The following is a 26,621-nucleotide window of genomic DNA, read 5'->3' as shown; positions in this document are numbered from 1 at the left end:
TTTTTTTTTTTTTTTTTTTTTTTGGATTGGAGACGATGCTATAGAATTTCATGGTGAAGGAGGAAAAGGTGCATTGGGAAATGTCAGCAATGTAAGAGAAAACACACCATCAATAAAGTAACAATGTTTTAATCTCTCCCCGATCCAACCAGCATCTTCCCAGACACCCATCAATCAATCAATTTACCAAATACCTACTATGTGCCAGGCCCAGGATCATTATCCTCAGGGACCTCCCTTACTATCTCATATTTCTGATTATTTAACTCAGCTTTAAGCATACAGTAACCTGTTTCTCCACATCCCAATTCAAAGCCATTTCCATTTTTTGGACCAAAGGGTAAAGCAGAGTCCCTGCCTCTTGATACTCCTTTCCTCCCTTACCACCAACCCACATACTTTTTTGCCATCATAACAGCACAGCATAGCTAGGAGTGGCGTTGAAGTCCAGTGATGAAAAGGGCTTTGGATTTGGAATCAGAAAATGTGGTTTCTAAGCTGAACTGATATACTTTACCCGTGTGACCTGAGCAAATTAATTTCCCTCTAAAGCCTCAGTTTTCTCCTCTGCAAAATAGGAGACTAAAGCCATATCATTTCCAAGGTCCCTTGCCTGCTCTAGATCCTAGTACTGATCACTGGAGAAGGATGTCTAGGACAAGAAGAAGGGCCAAAGTAGGAGGGATGGGACTTTTATCTGCAGACTCAGCTACTCAATGGACTCTCTTGTTCTTTGGCTCTGTAGCAAGGTGCTTTGGGGGGAGGGAGGGAACTTGTGATTTCTTTGGTGTAAGGAACTCCCAAATGAAGAAATTCCCTTTATTGATGCAAATTAGCAACTTCTCTGTCACTTAGAGTCTTAGAGGGATCCATATAAGTGTCCTAAGATGGGTCCCAGCATATATTCATAAGCTTTTGGAAAAGAACCTAATTTTTGACTGATCTCTAATATCTCAGTTTGTTCTACTGAGAGATGTAACCAGGTCACAGGTATTGATAGACAGCATCAGGAGGATAGAGCTCCAGCAAAAGTCTGGGTTAATAAAGAGGGAGTTACAGAATGTCAAGGTAACATGAAATATCAGTAATGGGAAAAAGTGGGAGTGATCTGAATATACAGTCAGAGCTAAGGGCCCTTAGAATATGGAATGGCAGAACTAATAGACAACCCATCCAATCTAATCCTCTCATTTTTCAGGTAAGAAAGGTTTAAAGAAGGTCAACTCTGCCCCAAGATTCAACTGAGAGTTTTGCCTTTTGTAGACAGACAAGGACCTCCCACTCCATGAAAATAGAGAAACATCCTGGACCTTTTTCTCAAAAAAAAAAAAAATTGTCCCTAATTCTAATCCTGTTTTCATGGAGCTCAATCTTTTCCGCCTCCCAACTTAATCTTCCCAGCTTCCTTAGCCACTCAATACTTCAGTAGGTTATCTGCGAGAAATGGCATCCCATTAATGGAGGAAATCAGTAGATGCCTTAGATGATAGCCATTGTCCAAACCCAGACCTCATCCTGAAGGAGGTCAGGAAACCAAGACACTCCACCCTTGGGAATATCCTTGCTCTTCCCCGAGGACCAGAGGACTCTGGGGAGCTTGCTGCAGAAGGATACTTTGGGCTGGAAGTAACCCTTGGATCTTCTATATGTGACCCAGTAACCAAAAGCCTCCCTTGGCCTTTGTCCCAATACAGAGATGTCAGGAGTCACTGGATAGTCTGCTATGGGCACCAGGAAGTGTCAGGATAGAGGAGACAGTGAAGGGATCGGAACCTGACAAGAATAACCAACAAAAGAAAAAATGAGACTCTCTCCTATCCTCCAACTTCCCCCTTAAATTACTGTCCAAATGCCTGAAACCCAAGTCCTCCCTGCTCCCTCTACTAGGTAAGTGTCTGAGGCACTCCCTTGGATGAGCTACACTAGGAAAACCACATTTCCTGGAGGGCAGGTTTGGCAGGGGGTAAATTGCTATAGGTAAGGGGTGTCAGTCTTGGGGACTGTCATCTCCTATTGAAATTGAGGGGAGGGAGGAGACAGGGGAATGGTGCTCCTAGCTACCCTGGAATAAATGGAAATATAATTTTATAAGCACCAAAAATCAAAACACATACCCCCTGTAAATTTCCTTCACATCATATTCTATAAGATTCTCTATTACCCCAAGGGGAAGACTCAGGATCACTATGTATAAGGTAGAGGGAGGAAAATTCAAGTTTCAATATAACAAATCTAATCAGAGGTGTCCAACAATCAAATGGGCTATCCTAATAGGTATTGCATTCTCTGTCACTGGAGGTGTTTGAGTGAAAATGAGTTGGTCACTTGTATGTAGAGCATATTAGGGAGGACCTTGCTACTCTAAGAGCTGCTCAAGATAATCCTGAAGGTCCCTTCCAACTCTCTGATTTTGAAATGCCAGTTCTCCCAGTCCTGGTTCCTACTCTAGGTTATCTCCATTGCAAACTCTATCGATCAAACTGGGGAAATTCTGTAGATTAAATCTCTTTTTCTGATCATTTCTCCCCTCTTAAAATATCATCCCTACTCTTTAGCACCTTCATCCTTCTTGACTCCACTGAAAATAACAGTCCCAAACCTGCCCATATATCGTTCTCTCCTCTCTAGCCACATCTACCCTTCTCATCTCCCCCCCAACACAATTTCATCCCTTCTGGATCCATCAGAGAAGGACACACCTGGAGGGGTCTTCTTGGGCAGAGAAGGGACCTTCCAGGTCAATGGTATTGAGTTTCTTCTCAAAGATTCCATAACTGAGAGTAACCTAAGTGGAGAGAAACCAAGACAAGGGTTTGAGGGAGGGAAGGGACATGGGAATAGGATCAGAGATAAGTGGAAAGAACAATGGCTTTGGACTTGACAGATATTGGTTCAAATCTTGCCCTCTTAATGACAACATGTACAATCATGTACAAGTCACTTAATCTCTTCAGGTTTCAATTTTCTCCTCAGCAAAGTGAGAGGGTTGGACTGGATAACTAAGGAGATAAATCTTCCAGTTCTAAATCTTTGATCAATAGCTACTGAAGACCCAGGGCTGTCAAATGATTCAATACTGGAAACTGATAGGATTTTATTTCACAGAAATGACACTAAAGAAGATCCATTTCTCTCTACTTTGCGAATGCACACTAAGAATTCTGAAGTCTCTCCTCCTGACTTGCAGCAAGAATCTACTATATATGGTCTCTTCCTCTATAAGAGTGTAAGCTCTTGTAAAGTAGCCATGGTCTTGTCTTTCTGCTTGATCCCAAGCATTTAGCAGGGTGTCTGACACCAAATAAATGCTCAATAAATGCTTTTTCACTTATGCATTCCATGATGAGATTCAAAAATGGGACAACTAAGATTTCTTATCATAACATGGATCCTGGGACTCGAACATGATATTTGGAAAATCACAAAGAGAAGTGACACAAAGAACAACAAGTTGATGTATAGTGGGAATAGGGCCATATCATAATACCCATGATAAGTCTTAAGACTTCATGGAAGAAATGTATAATGGGCTTGCAGCGAGCTGGTGAAAATGAAAAGCCAGTGATGAATAGCTTCAATCCATAAACCAACAGTCACATATTAAGAGTCCGCTATATACCAGGAATGAGGAATAAAAAGACAAAAATGAGACAATTGCTGCGTAAAAAGAGCTTATATTCTCTTGGGGAGAATGTACACATCAACCAAGAAATCCATGAATATTTATTAATTGCCTCCTGTGTATCCAGGAACTGTGGGTGCACAAAGAATGAAACCATCTCTACCCCCGATATGTTTATATTCTGGTGTATTAACAGAATCAGGAACAGATTTTCTGTATATTAAGTGGCTCCTCTTTGGGGGATTGTGGAAAGATGCAGGCCATGAAATACCCACAGAAAACAGAGACTATCTTAGAACATGGAATATCAGAGCTGGGAAAGATTGATTCATTAGAAAGAGGATCTGAGGTCAAATTTCAACTTTTGTAGTTACTACCTTCGTAACTTAGCACCTCAGTCTCCCACTTTGTAAAATGAAGGGTTGAACTATTTGGCCTCTGGGATCCCTTTCAGCTGTACTTCTAAGATTCTAAGACCTCAAAACATGGAACTTTAAAGTTGAAAGGAAGAGCCCTTCTATTCCCAAACTCTCTTTTTATAGAATTGGGAAATGAGACAGAGAGATGTGACTTACTCAAAGTTATATGGTGAGTTAGTAAAAGAGGCACCCCAATGGGACACAGGAATAGAAAGATTTGATATCCCCACTGCAGGGATAGTCCTCGGTCCATTTGTAATTCTTCCACCTGCGAATCCATTTCTCCCGCCTCTCCCAACTCACCTGATTTGGGAGCTGGGCAGCCCTAAGAACCTGCAAGTTCTCCAGATGGGAGTGGAACAGAGGGCTGGGGAGCAGGCGGCGCCCCAGCTTGGACTCAACGATGTAACCCACAGTGCAGTCATCTGGTAGTCGGATACTAGTAGAAGTGCTCAGGAAATTGGAGCCACTGAGAAAAGAACAAACTCTCTTGTTGAGTCACTTGAGACAAAACCCAAAGTAGACTTAGCTGGTCTTGGCTCATAATCATTCTTCAAAGTCCTCCTTCTTGAGGCATTTCATAATCACCTCTGCTCCCTCTCATCAGATGACCCTCATCTCATTTAAGTGCCAAAATATCAATAGACTGAGACCCAGGAAAGCTGTTATTTGTCCAAGATCACTCAGCTAGGAGGTAGGGAATTTCCTGTCCTGAATTCAGAACTCTCCATTGCAGTATCCTACATCATCCAATCTGATAATCCTCAACATTCATTGACATAAAGTCTTATGATATCTGTAAGTCAGTGAGCATTTATCAAGTGCTTACTGTGTGTCAGGCCTCGTGCTAAACACATTTCAAAAAAAATTGAAAGACATTATTGTCTTGCTCCACTTTGAAATGAGTAAACTGAGGCCCAGAGGAAAGAAACACAAAGTTGTATAGGTAGGCTCATAGATGTAGAACTAGAAGTTTAGAGATCATCTAGTCCAATAACTTTATTTTACATATGAGAAAGTACCTCCTGTTACAGAAGAAACTTCTCTCTAGCCCCAATATCCAAACATACCATCTAGCTGTACACTCTCTGATCATCCCTTGGGGGTCTCTGCTCACCTGGCCCATGGCACCATTTTCCTGGCCAATTTTCGGTTGATACAGAAGCCAGCTCCACCTGTGGCAAACCAAAATCGTACTGGCCTCTGAGGGAGAAAAGAGCAAACAATGGAATTGGTTAGGGATTTTATGGGCCCTAGAACATGACTAGATTCTTCAAATCCCCCCAACCAGAGCAGTTGTGTGGTTCAACATGAGAAATACTCCAATGGTCCCATCTTCCAGTCTCCCCAAAAACAGTAGGATAGAGTGGAAAGTAGAGTGGAAAGAACATTGAATCTGGAATCAAGATACCTTAGATTCACAATTTATCTCTGATGCTTTTGGCAAATAACTCTCTCTATGTGAGCCTCAGTTTCCTCATCTGTACATAACTGGATTGGGCCAGATGATCTCAAAGGTTCCTTCCAAACCAGACATTCTATAAGCATATAAAGGCCATTTCCATCCCAAGAACTCAGCTTCTATGAAATCCTTCTCTTCCAAGAAGCCTTTCCTGACACCTCTAGCTTTCCTACCCAGCCACTGTGAGTAACCCTCTCTTTCCCCTGAAATCTCTTGCTTCTGAGCTTCCTGTGTTTCTCCACCCAGGCAATTCCCATCAATTAGCAATTTCCACTGCCTACAATTCTCCCTTCTACTCTAGATTAAGCCAAGTGAGCAGGGATGTCATAGAATCATGTATTCTCATCTCAACTGGGCTACCATTGCTATGTAATCTTCCTTATAGACATTTCTTGGCTGTTATCTATCATACTTCCCACATTTTTTCCCAGTCTTTTATCTATAAGAAGCATTTACTATCCATTGACCTCATAATAATCCCTCATGATAGATAATCTCACCTACCTTTTTACTGAGAAAATTGTGGTCATCTGGTGGGAAATTGATTTAACTATCCCCTCAATAACTCTAAAACTCTCAGTATCTCACCCATCTTCTCCTCCTTCCCACAAATTTTAAGAGATGGAGTGGCCATCCCTTTTGCCAAGGCTATTGGTATATTCCATTTTATATGCTCCATCTCAAATCCTGGTTCTGATACTTATTTCCTGTGTGGGTTGGGGAAGATTACTTAACATCTCTGGGTCTCAGTTTCCTATTCTGTAAAATGAAAGAGTTAAGCTAGAAAACTCTAATGTCCCTTCCAGCTCTGACTCTAATCATGTTCTAATTCTCCTCCTTGCCTTTGTTTCATCAATCATCCCTTCTTCTCAGACGTCTTTAATCTCTCCTTCTTCTTGGCTCTTTTCCCCAAAGCCTATAAATATATTCAGGGCTTCCCCAAACTAAAAAAAAGAAGGAACAAAATTAAGCTTCCTTGACCTTGACCATCTGCTTAATAAATACTTTGTCATTCCTTCCTTCTCTCCTCCCCTTCCTTGCCAAAATCCTAGAAAGAGCCGTCAACACGAACTGCTTCCATTGACTTCCTCACCACCCACTCATTCCTCAAATCTTCACAGTCTGGCTTCCATCCCCCCAATCAACCGCAACTGCTCTCTCCAAAATCAGTAGTGACTTCCAGATTGACAAATCTAAGGACCCTTTTCATTTGCCTTGACCTCATGTGACTTGCCTAAGACATCTGACACTCTTGATCTTGACCCCATTTCCTCTCTTGGTTTTCTCAGTACCATTTGCCAAACTCTTTTCCTTCTGATTCCTTGACTTTTAGGCTTGCCACTTTGGCCCTAACTTGCTATAAGACCTTGGGTTAAAATAATAATAGTAAATATCTTCTCTCCCCCTAACTATCCTTGAAAATTTAAGTCATAGGGAGCAAAGTCAAGACGGTGGAGTAAAAGCAAAAGTTAATCAAGACTCAAGTCATAATCGACACTAACCTTGGACAATCATGACAAACAGAATTATTACCTAGATATAACACTGATCCATAAAACTTTAAGGACAATGATTTTAATAAGCGTCACATACTAAAAACTCAATATCTCCAGCCTACATGGGATGAAAAGCTTTCAAAATATAGAGATTTCTCCCACTAAATCTGTTTGAACATAAAACTCAGTGCTTCATTTCTATGCACTAAACCTGAAATAACTTGACATTTTCCTATGTAACTGCTGGCCTTGATAAAGTGGCACTCATGGGCAATGGTTTTATTCCATTTTACATTTTGTTTTATGGAAAATCCAAATGAAAACATTCTCCATATCTCCACCAAAGAATCACCCCTGTTAAAAATGGCATCCACAATGACTTGTGTAACATTTTGTCAAATAAAGTTCCCTGAATAAACAAACAAAAAGATCTAGGGCTTTCCCAAGTAAGGAAAATCCTTCTGCCATCTAGGTTGGCACTTCCTCTGCCACTTAAAGTCTTAGAGCACTCAGTGGTTAAGTGGTTTTTCCCAGAGTTACACAATCAGCACGAATCAGAAATGAAACTGGAGCAGTCTTCCTGACTGCTCAGTCAGCCCTTTATCCAGTAGGTTGCATTAAACACTAAACAAAGCAAGGTATCAGCTCGTCCCAGGACAATTTCTAACTGAACAGCATAAAAAAAAATAAAATTAAAAAAAAAAAGATGAGAACGAGATAATAATCGAAATAGCTTACATGTGTATAACACTTAGATGTTTACAAAGCCTTGTACAAACACACACACACACACACACACACACACACACACAGAGTGCCTCATTTAATCCTCACAATAGATGTATTTTTCCTCACTTTTTACAGGCGAGGAAACTAAGGCTCAGAAAGGGAAGGTTTAATTAAGGCAAGGCAAGGGAATAAGTATTTATATGGCACCTATGAGACAGCTAGATATTGACCTGGACCCAAGAGGGTTTGAGTTCAAATCTGTCCCACCAATTTATTAGTTATGTGCTTCTGGGTAAGTCACTTAACCATTTTTGCTTCAGTTTCCTCATCTGTCAAATAAGTTGGAGAAGGAAAGGGCAAACCACTCCAGTATCTAAAAAAACCCTAAATGGAGTAAGGAAGAGATGGACATGGCTACAGTACCAGGCACTATACTAAGTACTTTACAAATATCTCATTTAATCATCACAACAAATCTTTGAATTAGGGGCCGTCATTATCCCTATTTTACAGCTGAGGAAACTGAGGCAAGCAGAGATTTAAGTGCTGCAGGATCATATAGCTAGCAAGTATCTGAAATTATACGTGAATTCAGGTCTTTCTGACTCCAAGCTCAGCATTCTATCCACTCTGCTACCAATTGCCTCAGAAAGGGATTTCCTGAAGGTTGTGAAGCTAGCAAATGTCTGAGATAAGATTTGAACCCAAGTTTCCTTGACTTCAAATTTATCATTCTATTCCATAATGAACAAGTCATTTCCTCTCTCTGACTGACATCAAGTCAACCTCTTCAGTCTATAGATAAGCCAAGTGACATACTGAAAGTCACAAGGCAACATAAACCATAAGTAATATTTGAACTCGGGTCCTTTGATCCCAGAGGCAATGCTCATTCTGCTGTGCAATGCTTATAGCTGCTAAGTCCCCATTCCCCATTCCTCTAATCGATGAGCCTGTCATCTTGAAAGATTTCCTTCTCTCTCCTCCCCGAGAACTCCCAGCTAATGTAGCCAATAAGGGACAGCACTAACCGTCTGGTTGTTGGGCATTGGCTCTGAAGCCATGATGGGCCTGTCCAAGCTGGGTTTCCCAACATACACATCCAAGGTGGGTGAGAAGGAGGACAGGAGCTTCAGCAGAGCCTTTGGGTTCAGGTAGTTGTCATCATCCAAATGGCAGAACCAACTGGGAGAAGAGACAGACACAATAATCTCTTGAAGTAGAATCTGGAATCCCCAATCCCTCTAGCCTCACACCAAGTAGTGATATAACCTCTTACTTGAGATGGAGGGAATGATAACCGAGAATTGAGGGAAGGAGGCTAACTGGCTAGACAACGGTTTTCTTGAAAAAGAGCTGAAGAGCTTAATGGACCATAAACAAAAGAGTCACAGAATGGTGGAGGACCTCATAAAATGAATGAAAAAGCCTTTTTTTAGCACTTACTGGTGTAATGAGACAGTCCCAGCTTTCAAGGAAATCACATTCTAACTGGGAGAGATCACACCTACAGGAGGAGGGTTCAGACTCATTGTAGGATAAAAAAGACATGAATATCCTAAGAGTACTTTGGTGGGACGGAATAGCCTTCTGGAGGCAGTACTTGCCTTCAAGAAGAGTTTTGATGACATGTTAGAGTGACAGATTATCAGATTTGGCATCTGAGGTTCCCTTTAGTTCTGGGTTCTGGGATTTCTGGGTGAGTATATTCCCTTCTTTCTTTCTGGAGAAGCCTCTCCACTTTGCAGCAATCTCTCTTGCTGGTTTCCACCAGGAACAAATTATTCCTCCCAGGCTAAAGTTCTCACCTCTAATCTCATTATCGAGCTGCTAACTCAAGCCCTCTGAGGGCTGAAGGGTAGATTATCTGATTCCTCCCAATGTCTTCCTTTATAGAGGGTAGAAACTCAATTTAGGGACTCCCCACAACATTTGCTGCTCTGCCTGTTTTCACTATTCGAGTCTAAGCTCCTTGAGAGCAGAGACTGTTCTTTTAACTAATTGTACCACCCCCCCAGTACACTAGACCATACCTAGGAACTTCATAAATGTTTTGACAATGGAATTGGATTTGATTTTAAAACCTATTAAGATGTAATGAAAAAAATGAATATGAGGCTTTTGACCAAAAAGACAGAGAAAGGATGGGAGGTATGGAAGCCTTCTCCAAAGTTTTAGCACATAGTAAAGCAAAGGCAGATCCCAGACAACATTTTAAAACAGATAAGATTTGTCCTTCATGTTCCCTCCCACTGAGAATCAATTCCTTTAGGGAAAATGTTTATTACATCCAGAGAGAGAACTATGGAGATTGAATGTGGATTAAAGCACTTCCACCTTTTTGTTTCTTTCTCAAGTATTTTTTTTCCCTTTTTGTTCTGATTTTTCTTGCACAACTTAACAAACATGAAAATGTATTTAAAAGAATTGCACATATATAACCTATATCATATTAATTGCTGTCTTGAGAAGAAGGAGAGATAAAAGAGACAGAGAAAAAATTAGAACAAAAAGTTTACAGAAATGTATGTTAAAAGCCATCTTTACACATATTTGGAAAAATAAAATATTGGGGGTGGGGGGAGAAGAATTAATGCCCTCTCTCATTTTGCTCTCTGACCACCTAGAAAATAAAGTATAGCACCAATCAATGCTCCAAATTCCCTTTTATCATATCCAAATCCCCCTTTCTCCATTTTACAGACAAGGAGAAAATTAATCTGAGATTAAAGTGTCTTGGCCAGTGTGACAGCTAGGATCTCAGGCAGAATAGAAATCAGGTCTTCCTGAGCTCAAGTCCTGCTCTCTTTGCACTGCATCTTTCCAACTGTGGTGTTGGAAGGAAGGATGAGAAAATCTGGATTTAAATTCAAAGTCTGATACTTATAGATTACCAATTTAGAAAAGTCACTGAACTCTCTGGTTCAGTTTCCCCCAGGCCAAATGAAAGCAATGGTGTTATTAGTACCTCAGGGCTATTAAAAAAAAAGTATTATTTTTAAAAATGAATGAGCATGTTCTCTTTCCCAAATTTCCCTTTTCTAAGTGTGTCCCGTTTCCTAATTAAAGTGTAAGCTCTCTGAGGGCAGAGGCTGTTTCTCTTTCTTATTTGTAGCCCTGTCACTTCATAGGACTTTGCACAAAGAAAGGGTTTAATAAATGCTTTTCCATCCCAATTCATTCCATTCCTTCAGTGTGGAGGCTCCCAGCCAACAGTCAAGAGGAAAGCCATCTAATTAAATGAATTCACACTGAGCTGTGAACAATCAATAACAGCCAGAAATTGGAAACAGAAGGAGTTCTCTCTCCCCAAGACCATCTTCATTTCTTTAAAAGAAATTCTATTCATCCTTCATGACCCAGTTTAAGAGCCCCCTCCCCTGAGAAGCCCTCCCTGACCACTCCAGTACATTTGAGCTCCCCCTCCCTATGGAGTGTGTATAATCTACGTTGCTTATCGGGCCAGAAGCACAGAATACAGGAATGTCCCGAACTAAAAGGAAACAGCCAGTCAACCTAGTCTAACCCCAACATGTTATATAGATGAGGGAAGTGGCCAAAGAGGAAGTGATTTGCTCTCATTCATCAAGCACCTACTATGTGCTAGGCACTCTTAAGTGATTTTTCTATCATCTCATCTTATCCTCACAACAACCATGGGGATTAGGGACTGTTATTATCCCTACTTTACAGTTGAGGAAACTGAGGGAAATAAGTGTTTTACACCTAGTAACTGTCTGGGTCAGGATTTAAACTCAGTTCTTCCTGACTTTAGGCCCCAAATTCCATCCACTGAATTGCTTAACTGTTTCCCCATCAAGCCAGAGCTAAAAATTCATATCTTCTTTCTTCATATTCCATTGACATACAAAGGATATGAACAGACACTTTTCACATGAAGAAATGAAAGCCATCTCTAATCACATGAAAAAAAAAAGTTCTAAATCCCTATTAATTAGAGAAATATAAATTAAGACAACTCTGAGGTACCACTTCACATCTCTAAGATTAGCTAAAATGACAGGGAAGGATAATGATAAATGTTGGAGGGGATATGGGAGACCTGGATTACTAATGCGTTGTTGGTAGAGTTGTGAAATGATCCAGCCATTCTGTAGTGCAATTTGGAACTATGCCCAAAGGGTTATAAAATCACATGTCCTTTGATACAGCAATATCACTTTATTCTTGTATTCCAAAGAGATCATAAAAGAGGGGGAAGAACCCAAATGTTTGTCACAGCTCTTTTTGTGGTGGCAAAGAATTGGAAAATGAGTGGATGCCCAGCAATTGGGGAATGGCTGAACAAGTTGTGGTATATGAAAGTGATGGAATATTATTGTCTATAAAAATGATGAATAAGCTGATTTTAGAAAAGCCTGCAAAGATTTATATGAACTGATCCTGAGTGAAGTAAGTACAACCAGGAAAGCATTCAACAGCAAGATTGTGTGATGATCAACTGTGATTAACTTAGCTCTCCTCAGTAATCAGTGATCCAAAGCAATTCTAATAAATTTTGGATCCACATCCACGTCCACATCCACATCCAGAGAGAACGATCTATAAAAATGAAATGTAGATCAAAAAAATGCTATTTTTCACCTTTTCTTTCTTCTGCTTTTTATATTTCTTTCTTGTGGTTTTTCCTTTTTGTTCTGATTTTTCTCTCCCAAGGTGATTCATATGAAAGTGATTTTTAAAGTGTTTTTTAAATAATGAATTTGAAAAAATTTTCAAAATAAATAAGAAAATCCAATGGCATAGCTTCCTAACTCTCTCCATCAAACATGTACAGAGCTTGAGAAGCTTCTAATCATTGGATAGAATACAAAGCTTAGAGCATCAATATCCAATAGAGTTTGAACTCCAATAGACTTCAAATCCTATTTCAAGCACTTACTAGATCTGTGACCCTGAATAAGTCATTTAACCACTCTCAATCTCAATTTACTCATCTGTAAAATGAAGGGGTTAGAACTACATTTTAAAGAATTTAGCTTTATTTTCTATTTCAAATTATCTTCTTTTCTCTTTTCTCCTTTCCTATCCACTGAGAAGAAAAAAAAGACAAATCCATCACAAAATTGTGGAATTGTGCAAAATAAATTTGGGAATGAACCATGGAAAGAAAGAAAAAAGGAAGGAAGGAAGGAACAGAAAGAAAAAGAAAGAGAGAAAGAAAGAAGAGAAAAGAAAAGAAAGGAAAGAGGAAAGGAAGGAGGGAGAGAAGGGAGGGAGGGAGAGAGGGAAGAGAGGAAGGGAAGGAGGAAGAAAGGGAAAGAGAAAGAAAGAAAGAGAAAAAGGAAAAGAAGAAGAAGGAAGGAAAAGAGGGAGGGGGGAGGGACAAAGAAAAGAAGGAAGGAAGGGAGGGAGGGAAGGAGGGGAGAGAAAAGCAGGGAGAGAGGAAGAAAAAAATATGCTTTAGTCTATACTCTAGTTCTATTAGTTTTCCATCTGGAGATGGTTACCATCTTTCATCATGAGTCCTTCAGAATTATGGCTGGTCATTGTGCTGATCAGAGATGCTAAGGTCTTTCCAAGTTAATTACTTTTACAATATTGCTACTGTTAGATAAATTGTGCTCTTGTTTCTATTCACTTTCCTTCAGTTCCTACAGCAGCTCTGAAAGCCTTAAGCACTCTGACGCAGTGACCAGCTTTAATTCCAGAGGACCAAGAATGAAATCTGCAACTTACCTCTTCACAGAGAAGTGATGGACTCAAGATCTACAATTAAACACATTTGGGGCATACAATGTGGGGCCAGGTAAATGGCACAATGCATGCAGGCTCTAGAGTTAGGAAGATTCATCTTCCTCAGTTGAAATCTGGCTCAAACACTTACTAGCTGTGTGACCCTGAGCAAGTCACTTTATCCTATTTGCTTGTTTCCTCACCTGTAAAACCAATCAGAAGAGGAAACGGCAAATCACTCCAGTATCGATGCCAAGAAAACCTCAAATGGAGTTATAAAGAATCAGACACGAATGAAACAATTGAGCAACAATAACAATGTGGGACTTTGTTTCGCTTGACTGGGAATATTTATTACAAGGCTTTTGTTTTTTTCTTTTTTTCTATTTTTTTCCAAGAAAGAGGAGGTGGAGAAACAATAAATCTTTATTCATTGAAAAAAATTTAACTTAAAAAAAAAAGGGAGGATTGGATCTGATGACCTGATGTCCCTTCCATCTCTAAATCTACAATCCAATTATCTAAGTGTCCACAAAGAAATATAACACCAAGAAAAAGGTGACCTGTGTCATGAGGGGAGGGGTGACAGGACAGGGATAAAGGCAGATGGAGAAAGGCTCACAGACTGAGGAGAGGGAATTTCAAAGAGCAATTCATGGACATGTCTCTGCCCTCTCAAATCACTTCCACTTCCCAGAAGCCCTTGTGTCCCTCAAAACTGGTCCAGTAGCATCTTCTCCTTCATGGAGAAGCCTTTCTTTATCCCTTCCCAACAGCGAGTGCCTCATTTTCCCCCTCAAATACACCCTGTATGTATCTCATCCACCCATTGTATATGTTTATTTATTTACAGTTTTTCTCCCCTAGTAAAATAAGAGCTTCTTGAGAGCAGGATCTATTTCATTTTTTGTCTTGGTAGCCCCAATACTTAGCACATAGTAGGGATATACTAAATGCTTGTTGATGGATGGTCAGTAAGCTAGCTACTTATTCATCCAGCCATGTGCTCATGCGAGATAAGAGTGGGGATAAATAGGGTCCCTGCCCTCAAAAAGCTCCCATAATTATGATGAAGGCTAAAACCACTCAGCCTCAGCTAAAACTACCATCTTCTAAGAATCCCCAGGGTCCTTAACCTGGCTCCATAACCATCCCACCTCACTTGGGACAGGACCCTACCCGACACCACCCAAACCCACTCACCTCAGCCCACTGGCCAGGAAGGCATCAAATTCTGCTGCCATTTTGCAGGACAAGGCTGGGTGGCTGTGCTCAGCAGAGCAGTTTGTGACCACAAGGTGAGGCCCTGGAGAAAAGACAGGAAAATCAGTGAAAAGGGGGCTCTCTGTACCTTTGCTCCATTGACCCTTGCTAGGCTGTGTTTCAACAGTCTAGTCTCCCCCAGAATTTAGGGCTCAGGTGCTGAGTGAATGGAATTCATTTCTCTGCTCAGGGGGTGGAATAATATTCTGACTCACAGAAATGCAGAATGGGAAGAGAGCTTGGTCTGCACCTGGGATCCATGAATTCATCAGCGTGGGAAAACTCCCTTCACCTGTGGAGCTCAACAACTTATAATTTACTGAGTTGCCAACAGATGAAGTGGCTTGTCTCTCATCAGTTTATGGCAGAAGAACTTGAATCTAGGTCTTCCTCACTCCAAGGCCAGTCCTTTAAGGAAAGGACTTTAGAACATGGAATGTCAGGGTTGAGAGGGACCTTAGAAGAGAAAGTATCAGAGCTGATAGGGTCTCAATACAGAGGGATGTCAGGGCTGGGAAGGGGTTTAGAACAGGGGATGTCAGGGCTGGGAAGGGGTTTAGAACAGGGGATGTCAGGACTGGGAAGGGGCTTAGAACAGGGGATGTCAGGGCTGGGAAGGGGCTTAGAACAGGGGATGTCAGGGCTGGGAAGGGGTTTAGAATAGGGGATGTCAGGGCTGGGAGGGAGCTTAGAACAGGGGATGTCAGAGCTGGGAGGGAGCTCACAACATGGGATGTCAGGGCTGGGAAGGGGTTTAGAACAGGGGATGTCAGAGCTAGGAGGGAGCTTAGAGTAGGGGATGTTAGAGCTGGGAGGATACCTTAGAACAGGATATCAGAGCTGGGAAGGAGCATAGAACAGGGGATGTCGGGGCTGGAAAGGACCTTAGAATAGAGAATGTCAGAGTTGGAAAGGACATCAGAATTATCTAGTGCAAATCTTCTTCTTATAATTATCAGCAGGACTGAGGTTTAGAAAGTGACTTTCCCAACATGTTCTATCTCATTAGGTAACAGAGCTAAGACTCACTTCCAGATTCTCCAATGATCATTTCATCTTTATCTCCCTCCCCCAATCCTAGCCATGCTGCTTCCCCTCCCTACTCTCCCTCTGCTTCCTAAGGCATCATCTCTCCTCCTCACAACTCACAAGATCAGCCCCATCTTTTGTTGAAGGGAAAATCAGGTACCAAAGGAGTGTCATCCCCTTTCCCTCAAAGAATGATCACTCCTCAAAATGGTCCCAGAGCAGAAGCTAATAACTCTAACTTTGGGGGGAGGGGGAATCAGATTCCCCAGACCTCTCCTCACTTAGTCATTGGTATGACTATTTAAGACACATCCTGGCTTCTTTTCTAGATAAATCTATATCCTGTTACATCGGGGAAAGAGGAAACGACAAGTATTTATAGAGTACCTACTATGTCCCAAGGACTGTGCTCTCCAATTATCTCATTTGATCCTCACAGCTCAGGGAAGGAGGTGTTATTATGAACCCCATTTTACAGTTGAGAAAACTGAGGCAATGGAGGAGAGGAGGCACTCCCCTCCCTTCACCTGCTCTTCCCCAAATACTGTGTCAAGGATTCCCATGTACCCATCTCAGTGCCCCAGGGCCAGGAGGCAGCAGAGAACAAAGGAAAAAGCAATCTGTGCAACTCAAGTCAGAGATCCTAAGTTCTCCTTATTACCTACAAAGTCAAAGGCTAAAGCCTTTTATGTCCCCCTCATCATCAGATTAGGAAACTCTACAATCCCATTTCAACTTTCAGTCCCATAGTAGGGGTACCCGACCTAGGAAAGAAAAGGTGGGGGGGGGGTGTTACCTAGTCTCTCCTGAAGGGCTGGGTCCTCTCCATCAGTGAAGATGTAAGTCTACAGGGGAAAGTCAGAAAGGAACAAGGGGTTACTGGGAGCTGGTCACAGACCCTTCCCTTTAGGATGACCATGGCAGACACGTGTGGCTTCTCTAGCTCAATACATCTATGTCCTCTTACACAGAGACAGGGGAAGGAAAAAGGGGGGAGAGAAGCACTTATAAAGGACCTACTATGTGCCAGGTTCTACACTAACTGCTTTAATGATATTATCTCATGTGATCCTCTCAACAGCTCTGGAAGGTAGGGGCTTTTATGATCTCCTTTTTCTTTTTTTAAGTAATATTTTATTTTTTCTAATTACATATAAAGATACATTTTTTTTTAAGTTTCTCCCTCCTTCCCTCCCCTCCCTGTCCCTAAGACAGTGAGCAATTTGGTAAAGGATACATATGTGTATTCATATAAAACATTCCATATTAGTCATGCTATGAAAGAAGAAACAAACCAAAATAAAAATAACTCAAAATATTAAAGCAAAAAATAGTTAACTTCAATCTGCACTCAGATTTCATCAGTTCTTTCTCTGGAGGTAGAGACCATCTTTCATCATGAGTCCTTTGGAACTGTGTGATGCCCATTTTCAATTGAGGAAACTGAGGCAGGAAACACATAAATGACTTGCCCAGTATCACACAACATCCAAGACTAGATTTGAACTCAGGTCATCCCAACTAGAGACCCAGCACCCTACCTCCTAATTATCTCAGGTAGCTGTTACTAAAATTAATGCACACATACTTTTCAGAAAAATAGGAACTGGATCTGTGATTTCTCTGGTCTAGAGAACTCCCAGGTGAGTAAATTCCTGCTACCAAGTAGCAGTCTGCAGTCTGATATTTGTAGAGAGCTGTGTGTGTGTGTGTGTGTGTGTGTGTGTGTGTGTGTCTCTCTCTGTCTCTGTCTCTGCATCTCTGTGTCTCTGTCTCTCTGTCTCTGTCTGTCTCTGTCTCTATCTCTGTCTCTGTGTTTCTGTCTCTCTCTTCGTCTTTCTGTCTCTCTGTCTATCTCTATGTCTCTCTCTGTGTCTCTCTGTCTATCTCTGTGTCTCTCTCTCTGTCTCTGTCTCTATGTGTTTCTCTCTCTCTGTGTGTGTGTGTGTGTCTGTCTCGCTCTCTCTGTCTATCTCCCTCTGTGTATCTGTCTCTGTCTCTCGGTCTGTGTGTGTGTGTGTGTGTGTGTTTCTCTGTGTGTGTGTATGTGTGTGTGTGTGTCTCTCTCTCTCTCTCTGTGTGTGTATCTGTCTCTCTCTCTCTCTCTCTCTCTCTCTCTCTCTGTTGGTCTCTCTCTCTCTCTAACTCACACACTTTGTGTCCAGTCTCCCCAACACGTATACACTTTACAGTAACATCCTTATCAGTATCACGTGCATCCCCTGACACACAGGTACAGACTCCTAAGTCTAGCTCCCTACATCCTTCAGGGCCTCCCAGCTTGGCCTTCCCATTGGCAGGGGGAAATGGGGAGCTCAGCAGGCAGTTTTCCAGCAGAGTCATTTCCTCTCCCTTTCCTCTTCTCCAGCTTTTCATTTGCTCCCCCACCCCTACCCCATTTCTCATCCTCTCTGCTGATTTCTTGGTTAATTCATTCTAAGTCTGGACCCCTGGGAAATGGATTTGGCTTTAGTTTCATGCACACATACACACACAGTACATACACACGCTATACGCACATGCATGTGCTATACATACATTCACACACTGCACACATGCACATACTACATAGATAATACATACTACATAGACATATATAGATACTATATACACACACTACATAGACATACTACATAGACATACACACAAACATGCTACACATATACACTGCACACTACATAGATACATACACATGCTTCGTGCACATACTTCATACATACACGTACATACACATACTACATACATATACATATATGCACATACTACATACGCCCACACTACAAACACACATACATACTCTTCTTTAACCCTCCTCCCCACTCCCACTCAAAGAAGTACATCGCTTATTCTTTAGTCTTGAGACTCTCTGTAACCTCTGGCTTTATAAATCATCCTCACTGTGCCTCATTTTCCCTCAGGGGACAGGATCATAGAATCATAGACAACCATAATAGGTCCCATTCACGAAAGACCTTCTGGTTTGCAAAGCACTTTCCATATGTCGTCTCACTCCGAGGAAAGCTAGATAGTGGTGTTCAAGTATTTGAAGGTCTATCTTGTGGAAATGGGATTAGCCTTATTTTTCTCTTCCAGATCTAATTCCCATCATGCTAAGCTATGGAACTGCCTCAGATGCAGGCTCAGGGACTGCCCTGCCAGCTTCTACCTCCAAGGGGACTGACTCAAGAAGGAAGGGTTTGGATAGGAACCACTGAGTCTGGATTCTGATCCTGTTTCTGGTGCTTATTTTTGCTACAACCATGGACAGCAGATTCATCTAGCTTTCTCGATAGAAAGATTTATAAAAACGAGATGTTGACTTGTATGGCCACCAATGCCCCTTCCCATTTTAAATCTATAAACCAATAGAAAGAGGGTTGGATGTGGAGTAGTAGAACCTGGAATCCTAGTTCTGTGTCACTTAATTTCTCTGGGTCTCAATTTCCCCATTTGTAAAATGAGCCCGTTCTTGATCTAATTCTATACCCAGAAGTGCCTGGGAGAGATCCCAGGGGCTGGAGACAAAGGATCTGGGTTCTAACACTGACCCTGCCACTTAGTGAGTATGATGACGAGCGAGTCATTTGCCCTGAGTTTCTATTAACAGTAGTAAACACTCGGCGCTCGCCATTGTTGCTTTCTACAGACTTGACCTCCGAGCATCTTAGGATGCTCGGTGCCCTCTGTGATCCTTTCTGTAATCTTTGTAAGTTCTCCTTGTCTCTGGGTAAGCAGGAGAAAGGGGAGAGGAGGGAGGGGCCGAACAAGACAAGACTTTGTAAAAATGCCCAACGGCTGCCGGAACACAGAAAGGAAAGCTGCCACCCAGGGTTCAATAGATTGAAAAGAGACACATCTGTTCCAAAGAAAAGGGCCATGGGGCTCCCGCCCACTGGGCTGCCCCCGCCCAACTCCATCCACAACCACATGGGAGAGGGAGGGCAACAGGATCAGCAGGGCAAACAAACAGGGATGGGAGCCTTCTCCCACCCCCCAAACACAATGGAGAGAGGCCCATGAACCAAACTGTCACACAATGGCCCCACCTGCCGCTCTGCCCACTTAACACACAGAACTAGAGCTGGGGGAGGATCAGCTTGGAAGAGTTAACCTCAGCATCCCCCCTCCTCCTCATCCTCCAACCAACCCTGTCAAGGGAATGATGCCGCAGCTGGAAGGGGCCAGATGCTCACACAGGCCGGACTCAGAAAGTTGCTGGGGTTCAGGATGCCCTGGGGAGCACTTCTCTTGATCCAGGAACCCCACAGGATTGATTAATTAATGAAGGAATTAGAACATTTAATAAATTTATTTATTTTATATTTATATAAATATATATTTAAAATATAAATATAATATTTAATAAGAATTAGAAGTTAATATGTGCTTACTATGCTCCAAAGATCACAGAAACTCAGGGTTTAAAGGGAATCATACCAGCTGACTCTTCTATGATATTTTCAAGTTTTCAGAACATTTTACACTATCTCAGTGCTTGTAGTGAAGGAACCCTGGCTCTGGAATCCTGGGTTCCCCACCTCTCCCACTATCTCTGTGGCCTCCCTGTCACTTGGAAAAATCCCTTAATATCCTCGAGCCTCAGTTTCCCCATCTGTAAAATGAGTGAGGATTGATGAGCTCTAAAGCCAGCCTGCAGCAGGTCTAACGCTCTAATCCTATTATAATCCCATTATTCTTCTATTTCCTCCCTTAGTAAACTTCCTTCATTGAGACACATACTTAAAATCAAAAGCTTTTTGATCAAGGAGGGACCTCAGGGGTCACTTAGTCTAATTCCCTTTTTAGAGAAGCCCCAGAAATCAAATGACCGTGGTCTCTTAAGGTCACCAGGTTGTATCAGAGTCCAAATCTGAATTCAGCTCCTCTGGACCCGAATCCAGTAGTTTCTTTGCTATCACACACACACACACATACACACTCACACACTCACACATTCACACACACACTCACACACATCCACGGATACCCACCACACTCACAAGCCAAGCACCTCCTGATCCTGCCTCTTTCAGCAAGACAGCGCCTACCCAGCAGTCTCCCCATGAAAACAGCCCCCACAGGAAACTCACACAGGAGGTGACAGCATGCCTCCCTCCGGCCCACCCTGGGCCACCATCCGGAAATATCAGGAAGGGCAGGGGGAAGGAATGGGGGAAAGGGCTCCTCCCTGCAAGGCCCATTCTTCTCCGGAGCTTTCTCTGCTCCCAATCCAGCACTCACAGAAAGAGGGGGAAGGAGGAGAGGAGACTTAATGATAAAGAAGGAGTTGGGGTACCAAGGGAGCAGAATGGGGAGAAGCCCTGGATCTTCCCGGTTCTCCCTCCAGTTTGAGCCAGCCTTAGCATCTCCCTGCCTGGAGCCCAGCCCCCAACCCTGTTTCTACAGGAAACTGTCAGAGGCCTTGGGCCCAGCTGGATAGTCAAAGGGAGAATGCAGAGGTGAAAGGTCAGGGATGGGAATGGAGGGAGCCTGGCCCACTCTGGGCCTCCGGAAAAGCGAGAGCCCTACAGAACAGGAAGTAAGTCGGGCCTTGTCCAGCAAAAGTGATGTGATAGGAGCCCCAGGCCCTGAGAGCGGGCACCAGCAGGAAAGGCAAAGAACTAATGGGTCAGGGAGATGAACAGAATGGACCAGAAAAAGATGGAGACTGAGTCACCAAGGGCCCGGGAGGCAATCAGAACTGCCTGGGAGTAGGGGATGATCAGAGATGGGGTTGGAGACAGACACCATCAGAGAGTAAGAGATGCAAAGAGAGAGACAGCAAGAGGGGCAGAGAGGGAGAGAGGGAAAGAGACAGATGAAGAGAGAGAGAGACAGGCAGAGACAGAGACAGGGAAAGAGCAAGAGATGCAGAGAGAGACAGCAAGAGGGGCAGAGAGGGAGAAAGCAAGAGATGCAGAGGAGAGAGCAAAAGATGGAGAGAGAACTGGGGAGAGGCAGAGATGGGGAGAGAGACAGAGAGAGGGAGAGAACGCACAAAAGAGGCAGAGAGGGAGAGAGCTGCCAAAACAGATCATAATAAATAAGATGCCCCAAAGTACTATGAGAACCATAGGTAACACCACATCAGCAAGAGACAACACAGGAATAGTCCTCTTTCCCCTCCATCTAGCTCCCTCCTGATCTGAAAAGACAGAAGTTCGTGGGAACAGGACAAGGAGGTTAGAGTTAGGGTTAGAGAGAAGAGTCCCTAATGGGGACAGATCCCTAGGAAAAAGTAGCTCCAAGCCCATCAGAAGTCAGAAGTCAGTCTCCCCCACCCATAGTCACCCCCAGACTCAAAACAGGGAGACCCTCAAAGAGATTGCATCACTGATGGAGTCTCAGAAGTGAGATAGTCCCACACTCCTCACTTAAGTAGGTAGAAGTCAAGAAGATCTGGATTCAAATCCTATCTCAGATACTTACTAGCTGTGTGATCCTGGACAAGTCACTTAACTTTCATTCACCTCAGTTTCCTCAGTTGTAAAATGGCAGCAATAATAACATCTACCTCAAAGAGTTGTTATGAGGATTAAATGAAAAGAATATTTGTAAAGTACTTTGCAATCCTTAAAATATTATACAAAGGCTACTATAATCATCTCCATATCACTTACACTATCTCAACCTTAGTTTCCTCAGCTGTTTATATGTGTGTGTGTGTGTGTGTATACATAAGTGTTTAATTTTATTGTTTTGAGACCCTCTGGTCAAACAGAGGAGGCAGCCTCTCCCAGAGGTGATGTGATTTGCCCAAGATCATAGAGCGGGCAAGTATTAGAGGTCAGATGTGAATTTAGGATCTCTGAGGTCAGAGCCAGTGATCTTTGCCTGGCATTGTGCTGCATCCAGGCTAAGCATCCTATTCTTTCAACCAATTCTCAGAAGCGATGACCTCGACACCCTTCACCATCCCGCTTGCTCTCTTCTGAGTATTCTTCAGTTTGGGTGATTTTGAGCAATTTATTTTGCCTCAGTTTCCCCATATGTAAAAATGAGAATAGTGAACTAGATGCCATTTAAGGCCCCTTTTCACTCAAGAGCTATGAGTCTAATTCTCTATGTGTGACTTAGGCAAAGCACTTCAGCTCACTGTGCCTCAGTTTCCCCATCTAGAAAACGAAGGGGTTAGACTAGCTGGTCTCTGAGGTCCCTTCCAGCTCTAGATCTGGGATCCTGGGACCTCAGGGTAGGGCAGTCTTTATTTCCGGAGGCTTTGCCTCAATTAACACCATCCCAGATAACCCTAATTTGCTGAGCCATCATATCTGAATGTGGATTTGTTGATAGCAGTCTCCCTGGTGACACTGAGTTATTGATCTCTATTCTTTTTTTTTTCCCCTGAGGCTATTGGGGTTAAGTGAGTTGCCCAGAGTCACACTTAATTCTTAATTCTTCCTATAAAAGTTAAGTGACTGAGGGCAGATTTGAACTCAGGTCCTTCTGACTTCAGGGCTGGTTCTCTATCCACTGCACCACCTAACTGGCCCACATTGATCTCTAAAGGACAGAGAACAATGGGGTTACAAAAAAGTAGATTCTTGTCATGGATTTGAGCAAGGCATTATAGCCATCCCGGAGTGGGGGTGTAGTCTCAGAAGGGCTGTGGGCTCCCCCATTGCTCAGGACCTCCAAACAGAGGCTGAAGGAGCACTTGTCAGGGACAACATGGAAAAGATTCGTTAGGGCCTGGAATGGCCAAGAGGACTCCTTCCCAGGCCTCTTCCAGCTCTGAGATCCTGGGATTCTATTCCCCTTACTCTAACTCTATAATAAGTAAGAACCCCTCAGGGGCCATAGTTTACTCACCTTCACACACACACACACACACACACACACACACACACACACACTTCTCTGTCACTCAGTGCTAGGTCTAGTGGAGCAGAACCTTAACCTGGGATGGCTCCTAGCAGAGATAACATTGCCCAGAAAAACACAGAATCTCTGAGAATCAAAGGGACTGGCCTGAGTCCAATCCTAAAGTCAGTTCTTGGGGAGGTGACACGTTCGGGTCACAAAGGTAGAATGGGATGTGGGATCTAAATCCAGGTCCTCTTATTGCATAGCCAAGGCTGCTCCAGCCACCCAGGGGTCCTCAAACTACTGCCCGTGGGCCAGATGCAGCAGCTGAGGATGTTTATCCCCCTTACCCAGGGTTATGAAGTTTCTTTATTTAAAGGCCCACAAAACAAAGTGGTTTTTTTTTTTTTTTACTATAGTTTGGCCCTCCAACAGTCTGAGGGACAGTGAACTGGCCCCCTATTTAAAGTTTGAGGACCCCTGATATTGTCCTAGTCCATCCCCTAGCCAGGCTGCAATTACCTCTCCATCCTATCCAAGTACTTCTCCAGCCTCTCCTGGAAGGCTTCCAGAGAGAGGGATGCCACTCTCTGGAAGGGCAGAACTTTTCACTTTGGGATAGCTCTTCTTCCTGTCTTGTGGTTTCTGACCCTCTGCAAGCCCTCCCCAAGCCAGCCCCCTCGGGCCACTGCTCAGGACAGAGTTTCTCTACAGCCTGAGGCCCCTGCCACATCTGACCCAGTCCCCTCCAGCCCTCTCAAGTTACCTGCTTCCTTGCCCTTGAGATCCAAGTGTCCAGCAGCAGCTGCAGTCGGGACTTGTGGAAGTTCTGGGTGGTCTTGACAGCGATGTAGACCTCTGTGAGTCCCAGAGCCCCCAGCCCAGAGCCGGGCCCACTGAGTCCTGGGATCCTGTGTCTCCCTGAGAGGAAGGCGATGCAGAAAAGGGTGACAGAGACCCCCGAGAGGCCATGCAGGAGACGAGCCCGCATCGGGTACGAGATGAACAGGTGAGGGAGCCCTTCTCTACGTGTGGTCCTCAAAGTCCCAGTTCAATCCCTTCTTCCCAAAGGAAGTAGGGATGAATAACCAGTCTTTGTCCCAAATCCAACAGCCTCGAGGGCCAAGGGCCTGATACAGGAATGGTCTGGAAGCAGAAGAGGGAAGAGAAAAACTTGGGGTGAGAGGGGAGAAGACAAGGAGGAACAGATGTGAGAACCCTGAAATCCCCAAACCCAGAGAATTGGGAGAGAGGAGAGAATGGGGCAAGAGAGAAGAGGGGAGGGGAGGGGAGGGGAGGGGAAAGGAGGAGAGGAGAGGAAAGGGGAGGGGAAGGGAAGGGAGGAGAGGGGAGACCAGAGAAAGCAGAGCAGAGCACTGGGATCCCCGTTCCGACACCCACCCTGCAGCTCCTGTCCTCCACCTGCTCGATCTGCAGCCGGTGGGCCAGCGGGCAGCCGAGGCTGCCAGGGCCAGCCTGAGCCCCGCCCCCTCCTTTTATATGCTGGGGCGGGGTTCCTTGGCCTTCCAGGGAGCCCTGGCAGCTGCTGCCCTTGGGCAGGGGGAGGGGGAAGCAGGGGGAGGAGGGAGGGAGGAAGGGAAACCAGAGACAGCGGGAGCTCTCCAGGTTTCCTGAGCTGCGGGAGTCCCAATTCAACTCTATCAAAGTGAAAAAGTCCTCAGCAAATCCACAGCACACAGAGGGAGGCCTGCCACGAAAAGCTGGATTCACAGAACGCCAGCCCAGGAAGGGCGTCCAGTGTTGGAACATGGACTGTCGCTGCTGGGAGGGAGCTTGAAAACAGAGAAGGTTCCAGTGGGAAGAGAATCTAGAACTTGAAATGGCAACGCTAAAAGGGACCTTAGAACATAGAATGTCAGAGCTGGAGGCCTCTTAGAAATTACTTAGTCCGAAATATGATTTTATCTCCTTGAAGACTGAGGTCCAGAGAGACTGGGAGATGAACTTAAGATCCCACTGAAAAGGGGATTTCAGAACTAGAACAAGAAAACAGACTTCCTACCTCCTGGTCCCAGTGCCCTGTCCACCACACCCAGAGAGGGCAGAGTTCCCTACCCTAAAAGAGGAAGAACCCTTAGGGAGCAAGACAAGACAAGGATAGATCAGAATATTAAGATGAAAATCCTATGGGGGGAAAGTTGGATCCAGAGGATATTGGGGGGAGGTACTTCAATTGAGTTCGAGTACTTTGCCTTGTCTTCCAGCTTCAGAGAGAGCAGCTCTCTGAAGACTCCCCCACACTCCCACATTAGACCCACTTCCTCCATTTTGAGAGCAAATCCCATGAAGCTTTGCCACCTTCCTTACCCAAAGCACACCAGCACCCGATCCTGCTTTTCCTGAGCTTCTCCAGAACCCAGCTTCCTAGATCTCTAGGACTTTCCCACTCTAGGACCCCCCCCCCTCATCAGACCCCTGCCTAACTTTGCTATACTCCCCTTTCGGCTAGGAAGATCAGCTTTAGGAGGAAGGAAACGCGATTCAACACCTATATGATGTGCCAAGCACTGTGCTAAGTACTTTACAAATATTATCTCACTTGAGCTCATAATAACAGCCCTTAAACCCATTTTACAAAGGGGGGAAACTAAGGCAAAAAAGTTAAGCGAATTACACCACCCTAAGTAGCTGAGGCTGGATTTGAACTCGGATATTTTTGACTCCAGACCCAGTACTCTCTCCACTTCACCACCTAGGTGCCTTATACATTTATTTCTACTTTTAAGATTGAGAAAGTCCCCTCCTCTTCCCTCCATTAGAAAGCTAGCTGAAGATGGAGACAATTTGTGTACTATGAGCATTCAGTCCTGAATGTGATTTTGGAGCAATCATCTTAAAGCCAAATTCATATCATACACTCACACCCCAGCTCAAGACACTTCTGTGGCTCCCTATGGCCAACAAGATGAAAAATTCAGACTCCTCTGCCTGGCATTCAGTGCCCTTTATGATTTATTCCAACTCCCTCTATTACCTCCCACTACAACTCTGCACTCTCATACTCCAAAGTGATCTGGTCACCACTGCCAAACATTTCCCATACATGACTTTTGTATCTTTCTGTACCCTCCCCCCCA

General features: G+C 43.6%; 1 protein-coding gene across 2 annotated transcripts; it reads right to left on the bottom strand.

Annotated features, from left to right (window-relative positions):
- Window positions 1-25,074, bottom strand: MFNG (MFNG O-fucosylpeptide 3-beta-N-acetylglucosaminyltransferase). Of its 2 annotated transcripts, XM_031937982.1 has the most exons (9): window positions 24,925-25,074; window positions 24,290-24,669; window positions 16,514-16,562; window positions 14,629-14,731; window positions 8,760-8,913; window positions 5,159-5,244; window positions 4,345-4,510; window positions 2,700-2,785; window positions 1-1,773 (listed from the first exon to the last, which is right to left on the bottom strand). In XM_031937982.1, the coding sequence occupies exons 2-9, from the start codon at window positions 24,512-24,514 to the stop codon at window positions 1,722-1,724; spliced, it is 921 nt and encodes a 306-aa protein (XP_031793842.1). In that variant the 5' UTR covers window positions 24,515-24,669; window positions 24,925-25,074; the 3' UTR covers window positions 1-1,721. The 2 variants fall into 2 exon arrangements, with proteins under 2 accessions (XP_031793842.1, XP_031793843.1); XM_031937983.1 differs by lacking the exon at window positions 24,925-25,074 and having other exon boundaries at window positions 24,290-24,807.
- Window positions 25,075-26,621: the final 1,547 nt, after the last annotated feature.

Source organism: Sarcophilus harrisii, chromosome 5, assembly GCF_902635505.1.
Source record: "Sarcophilus harrisii chromosome 5, mSarHar1.11, whole genome shotgun sequence".
NCBI classification, from domain to species: Eukaryota; Metazoa; Chordata; class Mammalia; order Dasyuromorphia; family Dasyuridae; genus Sarcophilus; species Sarcophilus harrisii.
Note: the sequence above shows the minus strand (reverse complement) of the source record. Positions and strands in the feature narration are given on the sequence as shown.